General features: G+C 28.7%; 1 protein-coding gene across 2 annotated transcripts; it reads left to right on the forward strand.

Annotated features, from left to right (window-relative positions):
- Positions 1-1,863: 1,863 nt before the first annotated feature.
- LOC107073238 (uncharacterized) lies at positions 1,864-7,915 on the forward strand. 2 transcript variants are annotated; one of them, XM_015333805.2, is made up of 6 exons: positions 1,864-2,019; positions 2,403-2,476; positions 6,070-6,253; positions 6,341-6,495; positions 6,746-6,868; positions 6,947-7,915. In XM_015333805.2, exons 2-6 carry the CDS (start codon positions 2,457-2,459, stop codon positions 7,119-7,121), a joined length of 657 nt encoding a protein of 218 aa, XP_015189291.2. In that variant the 5' UTR covers positions 1,864-2,019; positions 2,403-2,456; the 3' UTR covers positions 7,122-7,915. The 2 variants fall into 2 exon arrangements, with proteins under 2 accessions (XP_015189291.2, XP_015189284.2); XM_015333798.2 differs by having other exon boundaries at positions 1,865-2,019; positions 2,174-2,476.
- Positions 7,916-18,245: the final 10,330 nt, after the last annotated feature.

An 18,245-nucleotide genomic window follows, 5' to 3' on the forward strand; every position in this document is an offset into this window, starting at 1 on the left:
CTTGTTGGTAAGGAAGTTTGTCGATAAAAAATTTTCACGCGCGATGTCGCCACCTGTCATATTTTCGATATATTATTCGATTTATATATCGAACTTTTTTTTTAAATAATAATTTCCGCTTTTTTCTATATTTATTTTTTTCTTTTTTATTTTCTTTCGATTTTATGCGTAAACAACTAAGATTCATATCTAAGTATATATCTGTAGATAGAAAAGTGTAAATAATATATATTATAATTTATATAATTAAATAAATAAACCATCATATAGAACTAGTTATTGAAATTTCTCTTTGCAAATTTTATAATATAATTTTTTTTTGTAAGTATTTTAATACAAGACATAAAAATATTTGAGAATAAAAAAATTCTTATATAAATTCCGTAATATTTAAAAAAACAGAAAAAAATCTTATCACAGAAAAAAAATAACGAAAAAGATCAACAAATTAAATATTCCCATCAGTTCAAGAACAAGCCCATGAATCCGACGAAAATTCCCACATAAATCTTAACGTTAGAATCGAAATAGAAATCAATTATGCGTACACGTTCCTCACATACATCTTCATTGACTTCATTTACGTGTCTGACCAATCATCGGCTATGACTACTCATACTAATAAAAACGTTACCTTTCTTTACGCATACAAAAAACGTGAAGACGAATCAAACAGCAAATATTTTTTTTTCAACCGGCAAGAAAGAAAAGGGAAGAAGATCGAACGTAAATATGTCTGTTCATGGAGAAGAGAAGAAACAAGGGGTGGGGGTTATTACGGTGAGGGGGTGAAGTGGAGTGGGGTGAAGATTCAGAACCGACATTCTCGTCTACGGGTTTACTACGTCGAGACACTGGTTCGCAACTTTACTTTCACTGTTTATGCTCGTTTCTTCGAGACAACGAATCAAATCGATGGATTTCGCATATGTGATGCTAGACACATGATTTAGACACATCAAATAAATCAAATATATATTTGATGATAATTGATTTTTGATCCTTAGGATATAACCGTTCGATTTTATGAAACGATCGAATACGTAATCGAAGTCAAAATTTAACAAATTAGGAAATAAAAAAAAGAAATAAGAAAAATAAAAGTTACTATATCGTCTACTTAAATTGAAAAGCGAAAGAGAAAGTTTAAAAGAAATCTTGTAATAATATTATTGTTTCCAGGTACGCGTATGTGTGGTATGTAAAATTTGGGAATTAAATAAAAATAAAAATATAAAATTAAATTAAATAAGAATTAAATGATATCATTTCATTCGCGTATTAAAATAAATAATAGAGTATAATTTGTTTAATAAAAGTAGTATTAATGAGCTATATATGAATGAAAATTAAAAATTGCTACAAATATTGCTCGATTTTTTCTTTCACTTTAACCAATTTATTGTTAAATCAAATGTAATTATTAATTCTCCATCGTATTACAAATACTTTCTACCAATTAAAAATACGTTATTACATTACCAAATATGTTTATATTACAAAAAGAAATATATTATGGAAATATTTCAAAGAAAAAAATAACACAGAAATAGACTCGACAAGAAAGTATGCCAAAAAAAAAAGATTAAAAGGAAATATCGGTGATAATATATTCAGGATTTTCCATGGATGGTAGAAACACAGATGGGGTACGGGATGACGTTGGATTTCCAAAGTGTGTGGTTTATAGTAATGGGTATAAAGATTTTAAGATGGGCAGAAAAGGGAGAGGGGTTACGGAGGGGGTTTGCAAGGGGGATTTTGCCAGAAGGATGTAACAAAGTTAGTAGCAAGCAACAAACTCGCTTGCCTCTTGCGTGGGAAGGATACGAGCAAGTCACACGTACGAGATACGTGGATGGGATTCGGCACGAGTGGTTCTCTTTGGCAGAGTGAGAGTGCCATATATATAGAGAGAAGGGGAAACTCGACTCGGCACTCCAAAGCACACAGCCTCCGCGATTGCAGTGGTGTGCTTGCTTTCGTTTTCTCTTATACCTCGTTTCAATACATATATCTGTATGTATATATAAATCTACACACATATATAAACATATATATATATATATACAACAAGCATATATATATATATTTATATATGTATATATAATATCAATATCTATATAGACGGGTATTATATAAAAAAATATATTTCGTTGCTATTGTTATTTAGTTTCGTTGTTGTTCCTGTTATCGTTGGCTGTTGTTGTTACTGTTGCTGTTACCGTTATCGCGTTTATAGTGCAAAAAGGTTTTCAAAGTTTTGCCCCTTTTACGTTGGGGACTATCGACGTTGTTAAAAAAAAGAAACAAAAACAAAAATATATTGCACGTTGATAGAACGTACGACGCCTTTTTTGTTTTTAGCCTAATACATTTTTTTTTAAACATATTTTTTAAAGAAGTCCGATCAATCGGCTTACCACAAACCAGGAACGAAAGAATCTTCCGCCACCATGAAACTTACGCTGTTCACGTGAGTACGACATTTACCCCTTCCTGTTTGTCATCTTCCTCCCCCTCCACCATCTCTCCTTCTAATCTATTTATCTATTATCTTTACCTACTATCCTTTATTTACTTTATTTTTATTTTTCTAATCTTCTATAACGATTTGTTTAATCAACTAATACTTCCTTAAAATAGATCAAAGTTATGTTATCTAACCTGTTGATCAATTTAAAATTTAGATTGGGATTGGTTCATTCTATTTTTTTGTCAATCAAGGCCATTTAAATAAGTCTAGTCATGGTGTGTGCGTATGTGTTAGTGTTACTACGCATGTAATACTCATAACATTCACATATTAGAATGCTCGGTTTCCTTATACTTTCCATGGTTATGGTAATTACTAGATTCGACTAGCTGTTACGCGAGAAAATCGTATGTCTAAGGTAAAAGGCCCGCGGAATTAAACGCACACATGCGCGCTTGCACTCTATCCTTGCTTGCGTAAATGCGTTATATGTACATAACGCATTTATATATATGATCTTTCTCTTTCTATCACTTTCGATCAGGATTGTAGTAATAAAAAAAGAAATAAATTAAAAAACACCATAAAACAAAAAACGTAGAAAACGTATAACGTATTCAATTAGAAAATGAATTTGATGTTAGAATCGTATCACACTACCCTTCTAAAATACTCGAACGATGTAAGTAAATTTTTTTTGTTTTAAAGAAAAAAGAAAAAGAAAAGAAAAAACTTTCGATTTCTTGACAGAGAGAAAGAGAAAGATTTATATCAAAGAAAAGTTTATGGAAATGTCACCTCGTTTACCGTTGTTTCTCCTTGACATTATTCCAACTACGTGTCACGCATACCATTGGCTATACTATAGTTCAATAGGGAGAAAGGGAGGAGGATATTGTCACAATATATGTGTAAAAGATTTTTTTTTCCATTCATCTCTATTGACACTTCCTCCTACGATCATTCCTACGAGAAAAGATTCTTTTAACTATGCTTCAATTGATGTCAGAAAAAGAAAAGAAAAGAGAAAGAGTTCAACGTTGAACGTCGTTTAATTTGTTATATCAATTGTTCATTTAATATTTAATTCAACTAAATAATGAAAGAAAAAGAAAGGCAAAAATATTAGAAACAAATGCAATTCTTTTTATCAATTTAAAATTAATTTTTAATCAAGCAAATTTAGAGAGAAAAAAAGAAATGTTTTTAAAAATAAATGCTATTTATATATAAAGTAATAATTTTTAATTAATTTCTTACCCATTAAAATGAAAAAAGGAAAAAAAATGTTTTTATATGAATCTATTCTATTAATTTTAAATTAATTTCTAATGAAATAAAATGGAAAAGAAAGAAAAAAATTATTTCAGAAATAAATTGAAAATTCTTCTATATTCATTATCTTTGTAATAATCTTCATCTAATTAATTTTTCCTTTTTTCTTTTTTTCTCTATTTTATTTTTATTTACTTCTTGTTTATATTATTAATTGTTTTTCGATAGGATGTTATAATTGCAATTACGACTACAGTAAAAGCCGAACCAAAAGTGTTGCGTCAATAAATCGCTAAAGGGCAAACGTGAATAAAAAACGAATCGGGAGTTATCGTTGTGTGTTATTCGTGGAAGTGTCCATTTTTTCTCCATTTTTTCTTCTTCTTTGAATTCTTCTTCTAAAAAAAGAAAAAAGAAGATGCTTGTCTTATGCTCTTAGCAACTACTGGTCGTTAACTAGCTGCCGTTGTAAAGATGGCCTCGCTTATTACTCATTTTCTTTTCTTTCACTTCTTCATATACATACATCCACATATTGTACAATATCTTTATATATAAAACAAATTATGGAGATTTATGATCGTCCTTGTCGAATGATTACGTAAATTTTTTCAATTAATTAATTATCGATGATCCAAGTCTAGAAATAGAAGAAAGTTATTATAATTTACGCAAGATTTTCTCTTTTTCAAATTCATTTTAAAAAAATTCGAAACTCCGACGCGATTGAACGTCTACGTTTATAGGATTCACTTTTAAATTATCAAAAAATATTTATCTATTTTTTTTGAGAGAGAGTTCAAGATTTACGGGAGACAATTAAAAGAACATTTGAGCTGTTGCTGTAACTATTACTGTAATGTTGTTCCTGTTATTGCTGCTTTTGCTGTTTGTGTATTTTCTTGACATTTGTGAGTTGTTTTACGCACAAACGTTTGACTTCGTAACGACAGAAAGACATAGCCAATCCCCTTGGTGAAACAGGGACCTCAGTTGTACAGGGACCCAGAGAGTCAGAGAAAGTGAGTTTCGTACGTTAATGTCACAGGTCAAAGTCTACTATGGTGTATGTGTACGTGTATGCTTTCGACGAATGTTTTCGCGAAAGTTCCACATATATACGTAATAAGTTTTTACATATAGTATATATGTATAACTAATTAAGCATATCGGATGTGCATTGAGTATCCTAATCAAAAATTCAATGAAATTTTCATCTAAATCAAACCAACATTATTGCAAGAGATTTCTATGAAAATTTCAAGATAAACTGAAAAAACATAGTCTGTTGTCGTATCTCGATTATTATAGCACAAATCGTGCAGCACGCTTAAATCAGCTACAGTAACAGTAGAAATAACTAGCAACAGCAGCCATTCACCCTTCTCGCAAAAGAGCCAACCGATTATCACCAAGTTTCTTTTATCGTATTGGATCCGGTCTGTTGCGGCTGTATCCTAGTACTACGAGGATAAATCATTTTCTTCGTGTTTGAAAGACAAAGAAAGAAGAGAAATGTAATCTGTAATATTTTCTTAGCATCTAGACGGTATATTCTCGACGGTGGTAAAAGCGTATCTCGAGAAGGAACTTTGGTAAGGAATCGAATAATGTGCAGGAACTTAAGGAGTGAAAGTAGAATCTAAGGAACGTAAGAACGCCTACGGTAACGTAAGAACATCGTAACCTTGACGAGAGAACATTTTATTCAGTTTAAGTTCCATGATCTTTCTAAGATTCTTTCTCTTTCTCTCTTTTTGATTATATTAATACTTCAACTTGAAGTTATTTTTAATCATAGGGAAATATTATTACTTGGATTGTATTAAGTTCCATTGATACCTATTTAAGTGTCTATTTTATGGAGTATGTATTATTTTAATTGTTTAATTAAACTTTTAGGTAAAAATTAATATTGACAAAAATTATGATTTCTGTCTAAATAAAATTAATACTTTTAACGTCTAATTGTTATTTAAAATTTGTAAATAATTAATATTAATTGTGTATACCATTCTATTACGTTTCAAATTATTCCTTACAATAATATTTAATAATTATTAAATGTATAAAATATATATATAATGCTTTAACCAATTTACCTGTATAACATCTTTTTAAATACAATTAATTGTCTTAATGTGTTATTATTTTATCTATTGAATATCTAATGAGTATCTATTGATTATTTTTTAGAATTTAATATTAATTATGTATTCCATCCTACATGATACCAAATTATCCCTTAAAACAATATTATTACAAATTATAAAAAATCAATAAAAGATAGTAATTATTGTTTTTTTTTGTAATTTCAGATTATTAGCTTTGTGCCTAATAGCTACCTGTAGATCGGCTGAAGAGGAATACGATTATGAAGAAGAATCTGCAGCAGCTGTTGTAACCCCAGCTCCAACTAAACCAGCAGCACCGGCTGCTAGATTGGGAGGACTGTTATCGTCGAGAGGACGAGTCAATGTCGGAGGAAGAAAAGCAACACCGGTATGTTTATTTTCGATGTTCTCCCTTTTTTTGGTTTCTTAATTTTTCTACTCGTATTTAACGTACAAAGATGTAAACATTCCATAGACTCAATCTACGACCGCTAAACCAGTCGAACAACAGCCATTAGAAGAAGAAGAAGAAGCTGAGGAACCACTTGAAGATATTCACGAACAAGAAGAAGTCCTCACGACCACTACTGAATCTTTAAAAAAGGTTCGAGGCGGTGTCAGACCTTTCAGGTATTTTTTTTTTTACATATATTATTAATTTATCATTTTGTTTTTTTTTTATCATAATTTTTTTCATTTGATATTCTTGTATTCCTCGAGAAATTTAATTTACTTAGGTTTCACTAAAAATTACATTATATCTTAAAAATATCTTTCAATAAAATGTATATACAAAAAAAAAGAAATATTTATTGTAATTACATGGCTGACAGAGAATGGAATATAAGTAACATTTTTTTATAAATTTATTTTTGTTAAGATCAAACGAGGATTTAATAGCAGCTTTAAAGAGAAGACGTGCTCAGACTGGTCCAATTAGTCATTCTAAAGAATCCTCAGGGACACAGGCGGCTCAAACGGAATCAACAACTCCCAAGTCGAGGTAATTTGAATTGAAATAAAATATTTGAAGAATTCTGCGAACGAAGTTACATTGTTATTTTCTTCATTTTTGTCAAAGAACGTCATCGAGCAGCCGTAACAAAGCTAATGGAAATTCAGGAGGAGAATCAAGGACAACTGCGACGAGCCGTGGTAGATTCGGTTCATCGAGAGGTAAACCCGTGCAAGAAGAAGTCGAGGAAACGCAACAAGAAGAAGTCCAAGTGAAACCTAAACCTTATCGCAGGGGATAAATATCTAAAGGTTTCTTTTAAAATTAAAATAAAAAAAGGAAAAGAGAGAGAGAGAGAACAAAAATAGAGAAATGGTCATCTTTCTCTGACCAACCTTTTTTAAGCAAAAGTAAAAAGTTCCGAGTTTATTGAAAAAACAAAGAAACAAAAAAACAAAAAAAAAACAAAAAAGAAAAAGGAAGAAAAATTTCTTTTTCAAAAAATACGATTTTAATCTTCGTCCTTGTCCATCTCTATCCTAGACCATGCCTTTTGCTTTTGCCTACATTAGAAATAGACATATAAAAATATGTTAAATAAAAATCCATATATGGTGGTATTTTCTTTCTGATGTAAAAATAATCTATGCAAACGAAAGACAAGTATTATTTTTGTAATCGAGCTTTTTTTTAGATTTCATCTTTAACGTCTTGATATACTCTTATCGAGCTATTAATTTTATATTTCTTTTATATAATGCAAAAAAGGAAAGTTCGTTGATAGAATTTTACTGATGAAATCATCGACGAGGTTTCATTATTTTTTTGATTATTCCTATTAGGTAATTTTAAAGTCATATAAAAAACTCATATGTTGTTTTTTTTTTTAATAGATCCCACGTATTCGATCATACGACGATCTTTATAGACATATAAATAAGTATACATACATGTATAAATAAATAAATAATTAATAGTTAAGAGCAACCATTTGTTTCTAACGAAGACGTCTAGTGGTTGCTGTATAAATGTAAATTAAATATGACACGTGAAATAAAATGATTTCAAAATAATCAATGCACGCATATATATATATATCATTAATAAATAATGTCTCATAAATTATAGAATACTCAGAGAACATTTTCAATCCGATAATGCTAATAAATGAATGAAATTAAAAACATAACTTCAGATTTTCGTCAGACTTAAAAAGCTGATTTTTATTTGTATTCTTTTTTTTAATTGAATTTTCCTCTTCCTTCTGGTATCACGAAATTTGTAAAAGTGATACATTATGGCCTTGATTGCATATAAGACTGTAAAATCATTACGATAAGGGACGATGAACGAGCTAAGAATTCAACGAGAGTTCGTTCGTTCAGGGAATGCTTTGGCCGAAATACCGAAAGAAGAGAGAATCTAAAGGAACGGGGTTGAGAGGGGTAAAGGAGAGAAGGAGAGGAAAGGGGAATGTATTCGAGAAAGAGAGAAAAAGACGAATGTTACTCGAAAGTGAGAGGAGGTCGCATCTCGACGTCCTTGAGGTGTCTTCACGAAGAATATTTCGCGAACTAACGAAAGCGAATGAAAGAAATAACACACGTTTACCAATCCTACGACATATCGTATGTACGATTATGTGTTTTTAAAGTTTAATGATTCTCAGAGTTTTATATATTAAATTTTTCTAATAAAAAATGTATAGAAAATAAGGAAGGAAGATTTGTTTCTATTAAGGATTATATAATTTCTTTATATATATATATATATATATTAATTATTATTGAATAATAATAATAATAAGTACAATGGTAAGAGTGAAATAAGTTTGACAAAGTTTTAATATTATTATTTGATAATGATTAATATAATTAAATATTAATTGAATAGAGAAAAATTAAATTAAAATTTTTAATATTTTCATGTTTGGAATTAACATAAATAGTTAGTAATAATAGTAATCGTTAGAGTCGGATAAATTAGATTAACGATGTTTAACGTATAGAAATGCATATCACCCACGTTAAAATTCTAATAAGAAATAACAAACGAATCCTGTTAACCTATTCACTTGTAATCCTTGATCCGGTCAACATTCCAAAGAGAAATATTTTCCAGTTGAAAACAAGGTCCATTAGAAACGACAAAGAAAGCAACGCGGAAAGCATAGAAATAATACTAATCGTCAAGATTATCACATATATGTATAACTCGGCCGAGAATTTGATGATTGAATCAACGAAAAAAGAAAGACTAACAGAAAGAGTAAGATCAAGAGAAAGAGTGAGAGAGAGAGAGAAAGAGATGATGAGAAAGGTAATTTGCACGATGAACTTACGTAACCAAACATGATTCTCTCTCAAGTAAACGTTAAGAAAAGCTGCTCACTGACCTTTCGTTAATGTCGTTAGGACTACGTGGCAATGGAATCTTCAAGATTTCTACAATTTCCTTTTCTGTATTGACGATCACCTGAAAATAATACATCGATAATAAATGTGATTTCAATTTTATTATCTTATTATATATTTCATTTTCTTATTTCCGTGATATCTATACTTTTGATATAATTAATATCTGTCATAAGTGTAATAATATTAATAATAATGTCTATTTAGCTTCACAACCAATAAAAATTTGATTTACAATTACATCATAATTTATTAATATACTATTATATATCGTAACTTCATTATTAAATTATATAACGAGACTATAGTACCTTGATTATGTCGATAGTAAATTGGATTCTTTAATATTTAATTACATTTCTATTATTTGTGTGTTATATAATAATAATAATAATAATAATAATAATAATAATAATAATAATAATAATAATAATAATAATAATAATTCATAATTAATATAAACAAATATTTTATATTTAATTATTATAAATAAATTATTTCTATAACGGTAAATAAAATATTAATATTTGATACAACGAAGTTCAATTTCAATTCAATTGCGATGGAGTTTTGTAATTCGATGAAAAAAAGGGTATTATTCATATATAGAAAAATCTCTCTCTTCGAGAAAGCTTGCTTATTAAAGAAAAATCGATCATTGGTAATAAAAGTTCGTCCTTGCGAGATCCTATACCTACGCGAAATCAGCACGCGGATGGATGCGATATCAGGGAAAGCGGATAAAGAGCAATGCTCGAGAGAAAGTCTTTCCTTTTCTTTTTCTTCTTCTTCTTCTTCTTCTTCCTTTCATACACAAACACAATATTCCTTTTATTTTCTTTACTTATTATTCATTCATTTCTTTTTTCTAAATATTTTTGTATAATTTTTCATTTGATTACACGAATATTTTTGTTCAGTTTGAAATACATCAAAAATAAAAAATATTTCTCTCTCTTTCTCTCTCTTTTTATCTTTCATTCGTTCATATTTCTCTGTTGCAAACACCAAGAGAGAAATTGCAACTTTCTTAGGATTAGAAAAGATGCGCTCATATATACACGCATACATACGTTAAATTTATTCTCTACGTTAAAAGTCCTCCTGTAAGAGTTAAAAATAATCCCTGTTACAGTTCCTGTAATAACAACCAGCAAAATCATTTCTGCACCCGCTCGACATTTTCATAATCGCTTCCTACTTTCGCAACTACTTTACGTTTGCGAAATTACTCTCTTTCTCTTACCAAGTCTTTTCGTAGACAATTGTGTGTTACATTGAGTTGTAAGACTTAAGAAAATTAGTATGGCTTGTAATGAGAGAGTCATATAAGTCAAATAACGTAAACTAACTCTTATTCGAAAATGTTCTCTTTTAATTGTTTTAATATTCAATTATAATATATAATCAACGGGCTTTAATTTCTATAATGTTTATAAATAAGAGAATGGGTTGAAATAAGTTTTAAAATAAAAAGTGAGTGAGTTTGACAGAGACAACGAAAATTGTTTCTATAACACGTTATATTCATAATTTGTCAACCCACTCATCAACGTATATAAATAATTAATATTCTTTTTCTTATTTATTCTTTTCTTTTTATATTTATTAATATTTTCTCCTTTTTCTCCTTTATCCATTTACTTTTTCTATGATTCTTTTATAATAATTTTTATTTATAACAATTTGTATTTTATAATTTTGTTATCACACGCGCGAATAGGTTTGTTTATTTTAAAATACATAAAAAATAAAACCGTATTTTTTATTCTCTCCCACTCTCTTACTACACAATTAGAAAATTATAAATGACTGTGAATAATAAAATCCAATATTGATGTCTGATAGAAAAGATAAAGGTATGTAGATAATCAGATAGTTAATACTTATTTACATAGGTATGTATATGTATAGGTAAAAGAGAAGGGGTGTGTCTGAGACGTTCGTCAATGCTAAGGTCACTCTCCATACGGTCAGTACGATTGACCGTAACAAAATGTAGATCGCTTCAGCAACGTCGAAGTTTCAAAGTAGGTCAAGTTGATATCCGGTTTTCCGTAAGAACCGGAATAACCACCGAACTTGTTCCTGCCTTCGAATTCTGCCAAAAATACGTTTTGATCCTTCCCCTCATTTTCATCTCTTCATTTTGGACGTACATGTATCGTGATAAAATAATATTGACCATTGTAAGATCACTTTATTGTCACGCGTGTAAACAATTAGATTTCATTTATTTTGCATAACATATATGATGAATTAATTTTTTTACTAAAATTTACGATCGTTCTATTTATTTTCCTTCGTCATAAATAAAATTTTAAAAGTTAACATTATTTAGTTGGTAATAAAACGAAAAGTTTAAATAACGAATAGAAAAAAATAATTGCAATTTTTTAAAATTTAAATACTTTACGATATTTTTATATTTTTCATTATATCTTCTTCGCTATAAATAAAATTTCAACCAAAATATTATTTTGTTTAGTATTAATATTAAAAGTAAAAGTAACGTACAAAAATAATAGCAATATTAAACAATAAAAATACTTCGGGAGACATTCAATGAGATGAATTATGATTAAATATTTTTCACTGACAATCAGTTTAAATCCTTTCTCTTGGAAAACAACGACGACAACAACGACGATGAAGAAGAAGATAAAAAAGAAGGGGGAAAAAAAAGAGAACATTAAAGGTCCTTTACGAGATGAGAATCCAAATGAAATGACAAAGGTCGAATGTCTTTCTGCCGTCTAAAAGTTACATTTGCGATCGAGTTTCGATTCTTCTTTTATTATTTATATTGGAAGATGTTGTACCTTGAGAGAAAAGATAAAGCTTTTCGAAGGAGGTGGATCTTCGAGAAAAAAAATAATAACCAGTGGACGACGACCGGTCGAACGAGCAACAAATAAGAAGCAAACTTATTTTATGGGGATGGGGTTGGGGAGGGGAATACTTTCCACTAAATTCCTTTAACCGACTTTATACTCTTCGAATGCTTTCGTCATCGTCCTTTTCGTACCCAACGAAATCGAAAACTTTATTTGCATTTCTCTCTCACTCCCTCACTCTCTCTTTCCCTCTCTTTCTCTCTCTCTTTTTTCTCTGCCAACAACGACGATTTATTGTGGCGCCAAAACACGTCACACTTTTTATTCTTTCTCTTTTCTTTAGATATAGCATGAAGTAGTCATTTCATTTCTGGTTTTTTTTTCTTTTATTCAACAAACGAGACAGATCATTTATAAATAATCCCACTGTTATATTTTTCTTCTTCTGCTTTTTTTATGATGCAATTCAAATCAATTTTATTTCTACGGTTCTTATCGATTTTCAATTAATTTTTGTTTTGTATTACATTAAATTGCAGAAAATACTACATATAAAATAGTTATTTAAATTGGATCTAACAGATTATAGTGATGAACGTTTTCATTGATTATTGAGGTAAACAAATACCGATTGAAATATTAATTGTTAATAATTTTGACTCATAAATGTTAAATAAATCTCTGAGAGTATCTTAGATATCTTGCTTCGCGAATGTCCTTAACATTGAACGAGTTCCGGGCGTTCGACCTTGCTTCGAGAGGACGTTTTGCAACTTGGAGATTTCACTCTGATAGGCTGCATTCTCTTTCCCTCCCCTCCTATTTCTACATACATACATACATATATATATATCCTTTTTTTCTACAAATCAAGAAAATGAAAAAGAAACTAACAACAAAATAAAAAAAAAAATTCCCAAAACAAAAAAATCCAAATTTGACCAAAACTTTGACGAAAATATAATCGAAATATACTATGAAAGAAAATGAAAAAAAATTAAAATAGAAATATGCAAGAAAAAATTTTTGTAAAAAAGTTGATCGAAGTGTGTCAACAAGATGAAAAAGTATAAAATGGAAATTGAGTGAAAAAAATTGTGGATAAAAATGTGGGGACATAGTAAAGAAATGTTTTGAGGTGTGTCAGATCGATTATATCGTCTGTTTCTATTGTATACACTTGAGGAGTCTTAATACATACTTAAAAAGTCATGCAAGTACGTGTTACCGATTCTCAAATCATCGAGAGAACACACCCGTAATTCAGAGAAAGCGAAGTTCGTAAAAGCGACGTTTGGAAATGAGTACGTATGTATGTATATAATGTATTTACTTATGTATATAAGTATCACGTAGATCACATCGAAAGAGTTCGTTCAAAGGTTTGAAACGCGTTCCTTGCTATACCTTTCGTCTTTCTTCCTTTGGCTTTTATCCTTGTAGTAACGCAACCAAGACGAATACTACTTACATTAGTGCATCTTTCAAATGTCAACTGTCGATACTTTCTAATCTCTTATATCCGAATAATTCTACTTTTTTTTTAACTTTTCTAATTATATAAGAAATTAATATTAATATTTAATTATTATTGTATGTTATTTATGTCAATTGAATAATTGCAAAATATTTTGTTATTTTTCATTTATATTAAAAATTAATATTAATCTTTAACTATATTTGGGTTTAATTTATGTTCATTGGAGAATTAAAAATATTTTATTTTTTCCTATAATTATATTCTTTATTACATTACAAAAGTTACAAGACTTCTGTTTCTATTTCGATTTACATACTTTCTTGCCCTATATATTTGTTCTTATAATCATATACAAAATTAGTATTAATTCATAGAAATTTATAGTCGGATTAAATGTGTATGCATTGAAGAATTTAAAATATTTAATTTTACTTAATTTAATTTAATTTAATTTTGTTTTATTTTATTTAACAGATAAAAAAAATATATTTTTACAATTAAGGTGTTTCTTTCTCTACTAATTAAAACTGTTCTTATCCCTACTCTTTTCATTGTTTTCTAGAAATTATTTCTATTTATATTATCGACAGCTGCTTTTAGATCAATAAAGATTACAAAGAGTCTCTGTTCCTTTAATTGCAATGCTTTTCCCTTTTATAGTAATTTAGAATGTAGATGTTATCCATTGTACTTCTATGTTTTCAGAAACTGTGCTTGAGCATACACATATTTGTGTATTATTTGGAAAGATGCATTACTTTCTAAGAAAATGTTGAAAAGTCTAAACAAGCTAAACGCATTGAATGATCTAAATTTGTTTCAAGTGTTGTCATGACTGTACTAATAAAGAACACGAAGGAAAGTATCGATTTACTTTTCACTGGAAAGACGATTTCACGTACGCGACAGAAAGTAAAATTCGAGTGAGAAAATAAACAAGAAAAAGAAAGAAAGAAAGAAAGAGTAAGAAAAAAATGTTAAAGATGGTAGCAAGTATATAAGTGGTATATGACACGGATTTCGGACTCGGAACACTCGGAATTCCGATCGCGATGGCAATTTAAATGTTTTCAACTCAGCCACAATTCTTTTCGAAGGACAAATCCGATTCTGACTTTCTCCTAACATCGTCTTCTCTCATATACAAGTCAAACATTTTTCATCCAATCCTAATCTTTTTTATTATCGATGATACTTCGCCTAAAAGATTTTTAGAAGACCCATTTCTAATAATTCAATATATTTCGTCTACAAAATTTGTTAGAAAATAATAATATTAATACTTGTAGTGATATGAATATTAAATAATTCCTTGAATATATTACATGATTAATATAAATACAACATTATCAATATGTAAAAAAAGTAATCAATGTGTAATACACATGTCATCGTATATGTAATAAATAAATTTTTTTTCTTTCTTCTTTTTTTACACATTAGAATATCTTTGATGACTTGACATGAGTAGATCGAGTTTCGCTTTTTCAATGAATTTTTTTTTTTAAATCATACGTATTACGTTACATATCATCATTCATTGATATTAATATTATATAATATTTGTATATATTATTGTTGTCTAATTATTATTCGAAAAGGTCATCACTAAAAAGGAGAAGACACCTAACCATATGTAATTTATTGTTCCGTGTTTGCACCGGGGGTCGAGTTTGGAGTCAAGTTATAGTCAATGACCAACCACATTTAGTATTTCATTCGTACGAAAAAGGTCCGAGGTGCAGTAGCGGATACGCAATAGGTTTCGTCCTGAATGGCAATCGTGTTTTATTAATATTGACGTCGTTCAGTGTAACGTATTGTAACCCATAGCAAGTTATCTCGAACGAACGGTACCAAAAGACTACGATTTTATCATATCGATCATTGTATGACCAAAATTTATTACCAATTTATTACCATTACTAACAGTATATAAATACACAAATGTTTATTAGGTGTATTCTATTACATTAATGTTCATAGGTAGGTAGTTAAATATATTACACCAGTAAATAGAAAAATTTGTAGGGTTGATCAATTATTAATATTAAAATTATAATTATTAAATATTAACAAACTCGTAAATTATCGGGATTCTGAATAAATTATTAGATACTTGATTAAATGTTTTATAAAAGTGTATAGAAAAATATATTGGATTGATCAATAATTAAAATAAAAATGATTAATATTAAATATTAAATTAAGTTACTATTATTTTTTATTAATAAATTCCAATATATATTATTTAAGGAACCTTATGTATAAAATACTAGATATCTGGTTAGATTTATATTCTACAAGTATATAGAAAAATTTATCGGGCTGTTCAATAATTAACAAATATGTAATAATGTAATAATATATAATACAATATAATGAAACAAAGTTCATTATTTAAGAAGTCACTATAAAATACTGTAAATTTCAACGTGAAGTTTTATAAATTTTTGATGTCCGATCAAATATAAAATAACATTGATGATGTATCATATGTAAAGGACGAAAATTGAGCAAGAAATTCGGTTTATCGAAGAGTCATAACGTGTAGTAAGAAATTCTTTGAAGGGACTTTCATAGATCACATATCACTTTCGATGAACGATGATTCAGCGAAGAGAAATGCAATGAGACAGAATCAAACGTTGGATGCTGAAATTCGAGACTCGGAGATTCGAGAGACTTCAACGCTTGGATAAGAAAGATCCTACTATAACAAGAGACATCGATGCAAGTGAAAATGATTTCAAAGGTATACGCTACTTACACATTATATCCGTAAGATTAGAAATAAGATTCTAAATATATAACTATATATAAAATTAGAAATCCTGTATATATAGATTAACATCTAAAATTTAAGATCAGAAGAAAAAAAAAGAAACAAACAAAAACAAAAGTTAATTTGCTATTGTTGAATAGGAAAAAACGATGGTATTATTTTCTCTCGATTGTTGTTTCTTTTCTCTTTTTTTCTTTTTTTCTATGAGTCTATCTAATCGTAAATTATGTCACTGAAATTGCATTGTAGTTTAACGACGTGGCAGGAAAAGACATTGTGTTTCCTCGTCATTCGTTTTGTCTTTCCTTCGAGATACCGCCTTCGCCTTCGCCTTCGCCTTAGCAGCCTTGTATCTGACTCTGCGAGTATTCTCGAGTGCTCTCCTTGTCGAGAGAGAAAGTCTCTTTTCCTATGTGTTCGTATATACCATGTATATAAATGTATAATTCTAGGTATGTATGTGGTATCTATCTCTGCAGCTTCTTACGTCTACGTACGAGGAGTATTTGAGATCGTCGTCCGACCATCTAACAGTACTTTTATTTCATTTCAAGTATTTTTTTACTTTTGTAATATAATTATTCATCGTTATTTTATATAATTATTATATTTTGTATACTTTTTCTTTTTTTTATCGTTTTATTACAAATAATTTTATTAACATTTTTATGTTATATTTACATGATAAGATGATGGACCAGAAATATTTAAATAATTTTATAAAATAAAATACTCTTTCTTGAAACTTGGAATACAAAAAGAAATAAATATCAAACAAATTATATAACAAATTAATAGAAATATTCGAGTGAAAATGATTAGATATTATTAGTAATTATATGAATAAATATAGATAAGAATGAGTATTCAAAATGAACACTTGAGATTATTTTAGGTTATCCAGAGTTGGGGTCCTAATGGCTCGACATTCTTCTTGCGCAACGAAACGCAAAGACCTTTAACGTAGTGACTGCCTTCTACTATATATATATATATATATATACTATAGTTGTCGGTAGTTGCGTTCGCAACTATCGGCTAGTTTATACAGCTCACGGTTTCACTGGGCCTTGACACCTACAGTGCTAGTCGAGACATCACGATGAATCGATATAAAAAGCTATATACTGGAACGATTAATTTAACTCAAATAATGCCTTTTAATTACTAAATAATAATTAATCGTTATAAAAATTCAATAATTTGCAATGTTATATAAAAAAGATATAAACTGTATTTGAAAATAATATTAAATATCTAATATTATATAAAGGAAGAGAAGAAAGTAGGTAATCACTAATGTATGCGAAGAATTCTAATCATTCGACTATAAACATGATTGGAAATTAAAAAGAAACAGAACAATAATATCTATATACAAGAAAAAGAAAACAATTAGAATGAATTGAATGAAATTATAAATATTTGTTAAAATATTCAATGAAAAATTATAATCTTTAGACAAGCGACAAACTTGTAAGTACATAATATTAAAAAGAAAAAGAAAAGAATTATATTCTTCCTGTATTTTGCAAAGTTTACTCGTGTCAGTATTAACTAGCATCGATAACGGAAGCTTTGAGTTTCACTAACGTTTGTTTTGTTTTTCTTTCTTTATTTATTTTTTTCAAGGCTTTGCGGACATTCCACGTAAACTAACTTAAACTCTTCTCTTTTAAAACGATTACTACAACACAACACTATCAACATAAGTACCATCAACCTTATTCATATATCTACATTAGCTAATTCTCGTGTCGTTGCTTATTGTGAAAGCGCTTAATAACACTAAAATCTACATCAAATCATCTCCCAAATAGAAAATCTATATATTTGTCCAACTAAAATCTTACATTAAAATTAATTACAATTTCATTTTATTTAACAATTTATTACATCACTCAATTAA

The sequence above is a fragment of the Polistes dominula genome, unplaced genomic scaffold, assembly GCF_049000335.1.
Source record: "Polistes dominula isolate Pdom_NZ unplaced genomic scaffold, Pdom_raw_medaka contig_31, whole genome shotgun sequence".
In the NCBI taxonomy this organism is placed as follows: Eukaryota; Metazoa; Arthropoda; class Insecta; order Hymenoptera; family Vespidae; genus Polistes; species Polistes dominula.

Bases quoted from the DNA above. Each gene is read 5' to 3' on its own strand.
- LOC107073238 (XM_015333805.2), top strand. From the start codon at position 2,457: ATGAAACTTACGCTGTTCAC. The intron at 6,254-6,340 runs GTATGTTTATTT...AACATTCCATAG, and splicing joins GAGGAAGAAAAGCAACACCG to ACTCAATCTACGACCGCTAA. The intron at 6,496-6,745 runs GTATTTTTTTTT...ATTTTTGTTAAG, and splicing joins GGCGGTGTCAGACCTTTCAG to ATCAAACGAGGATTTAATAG.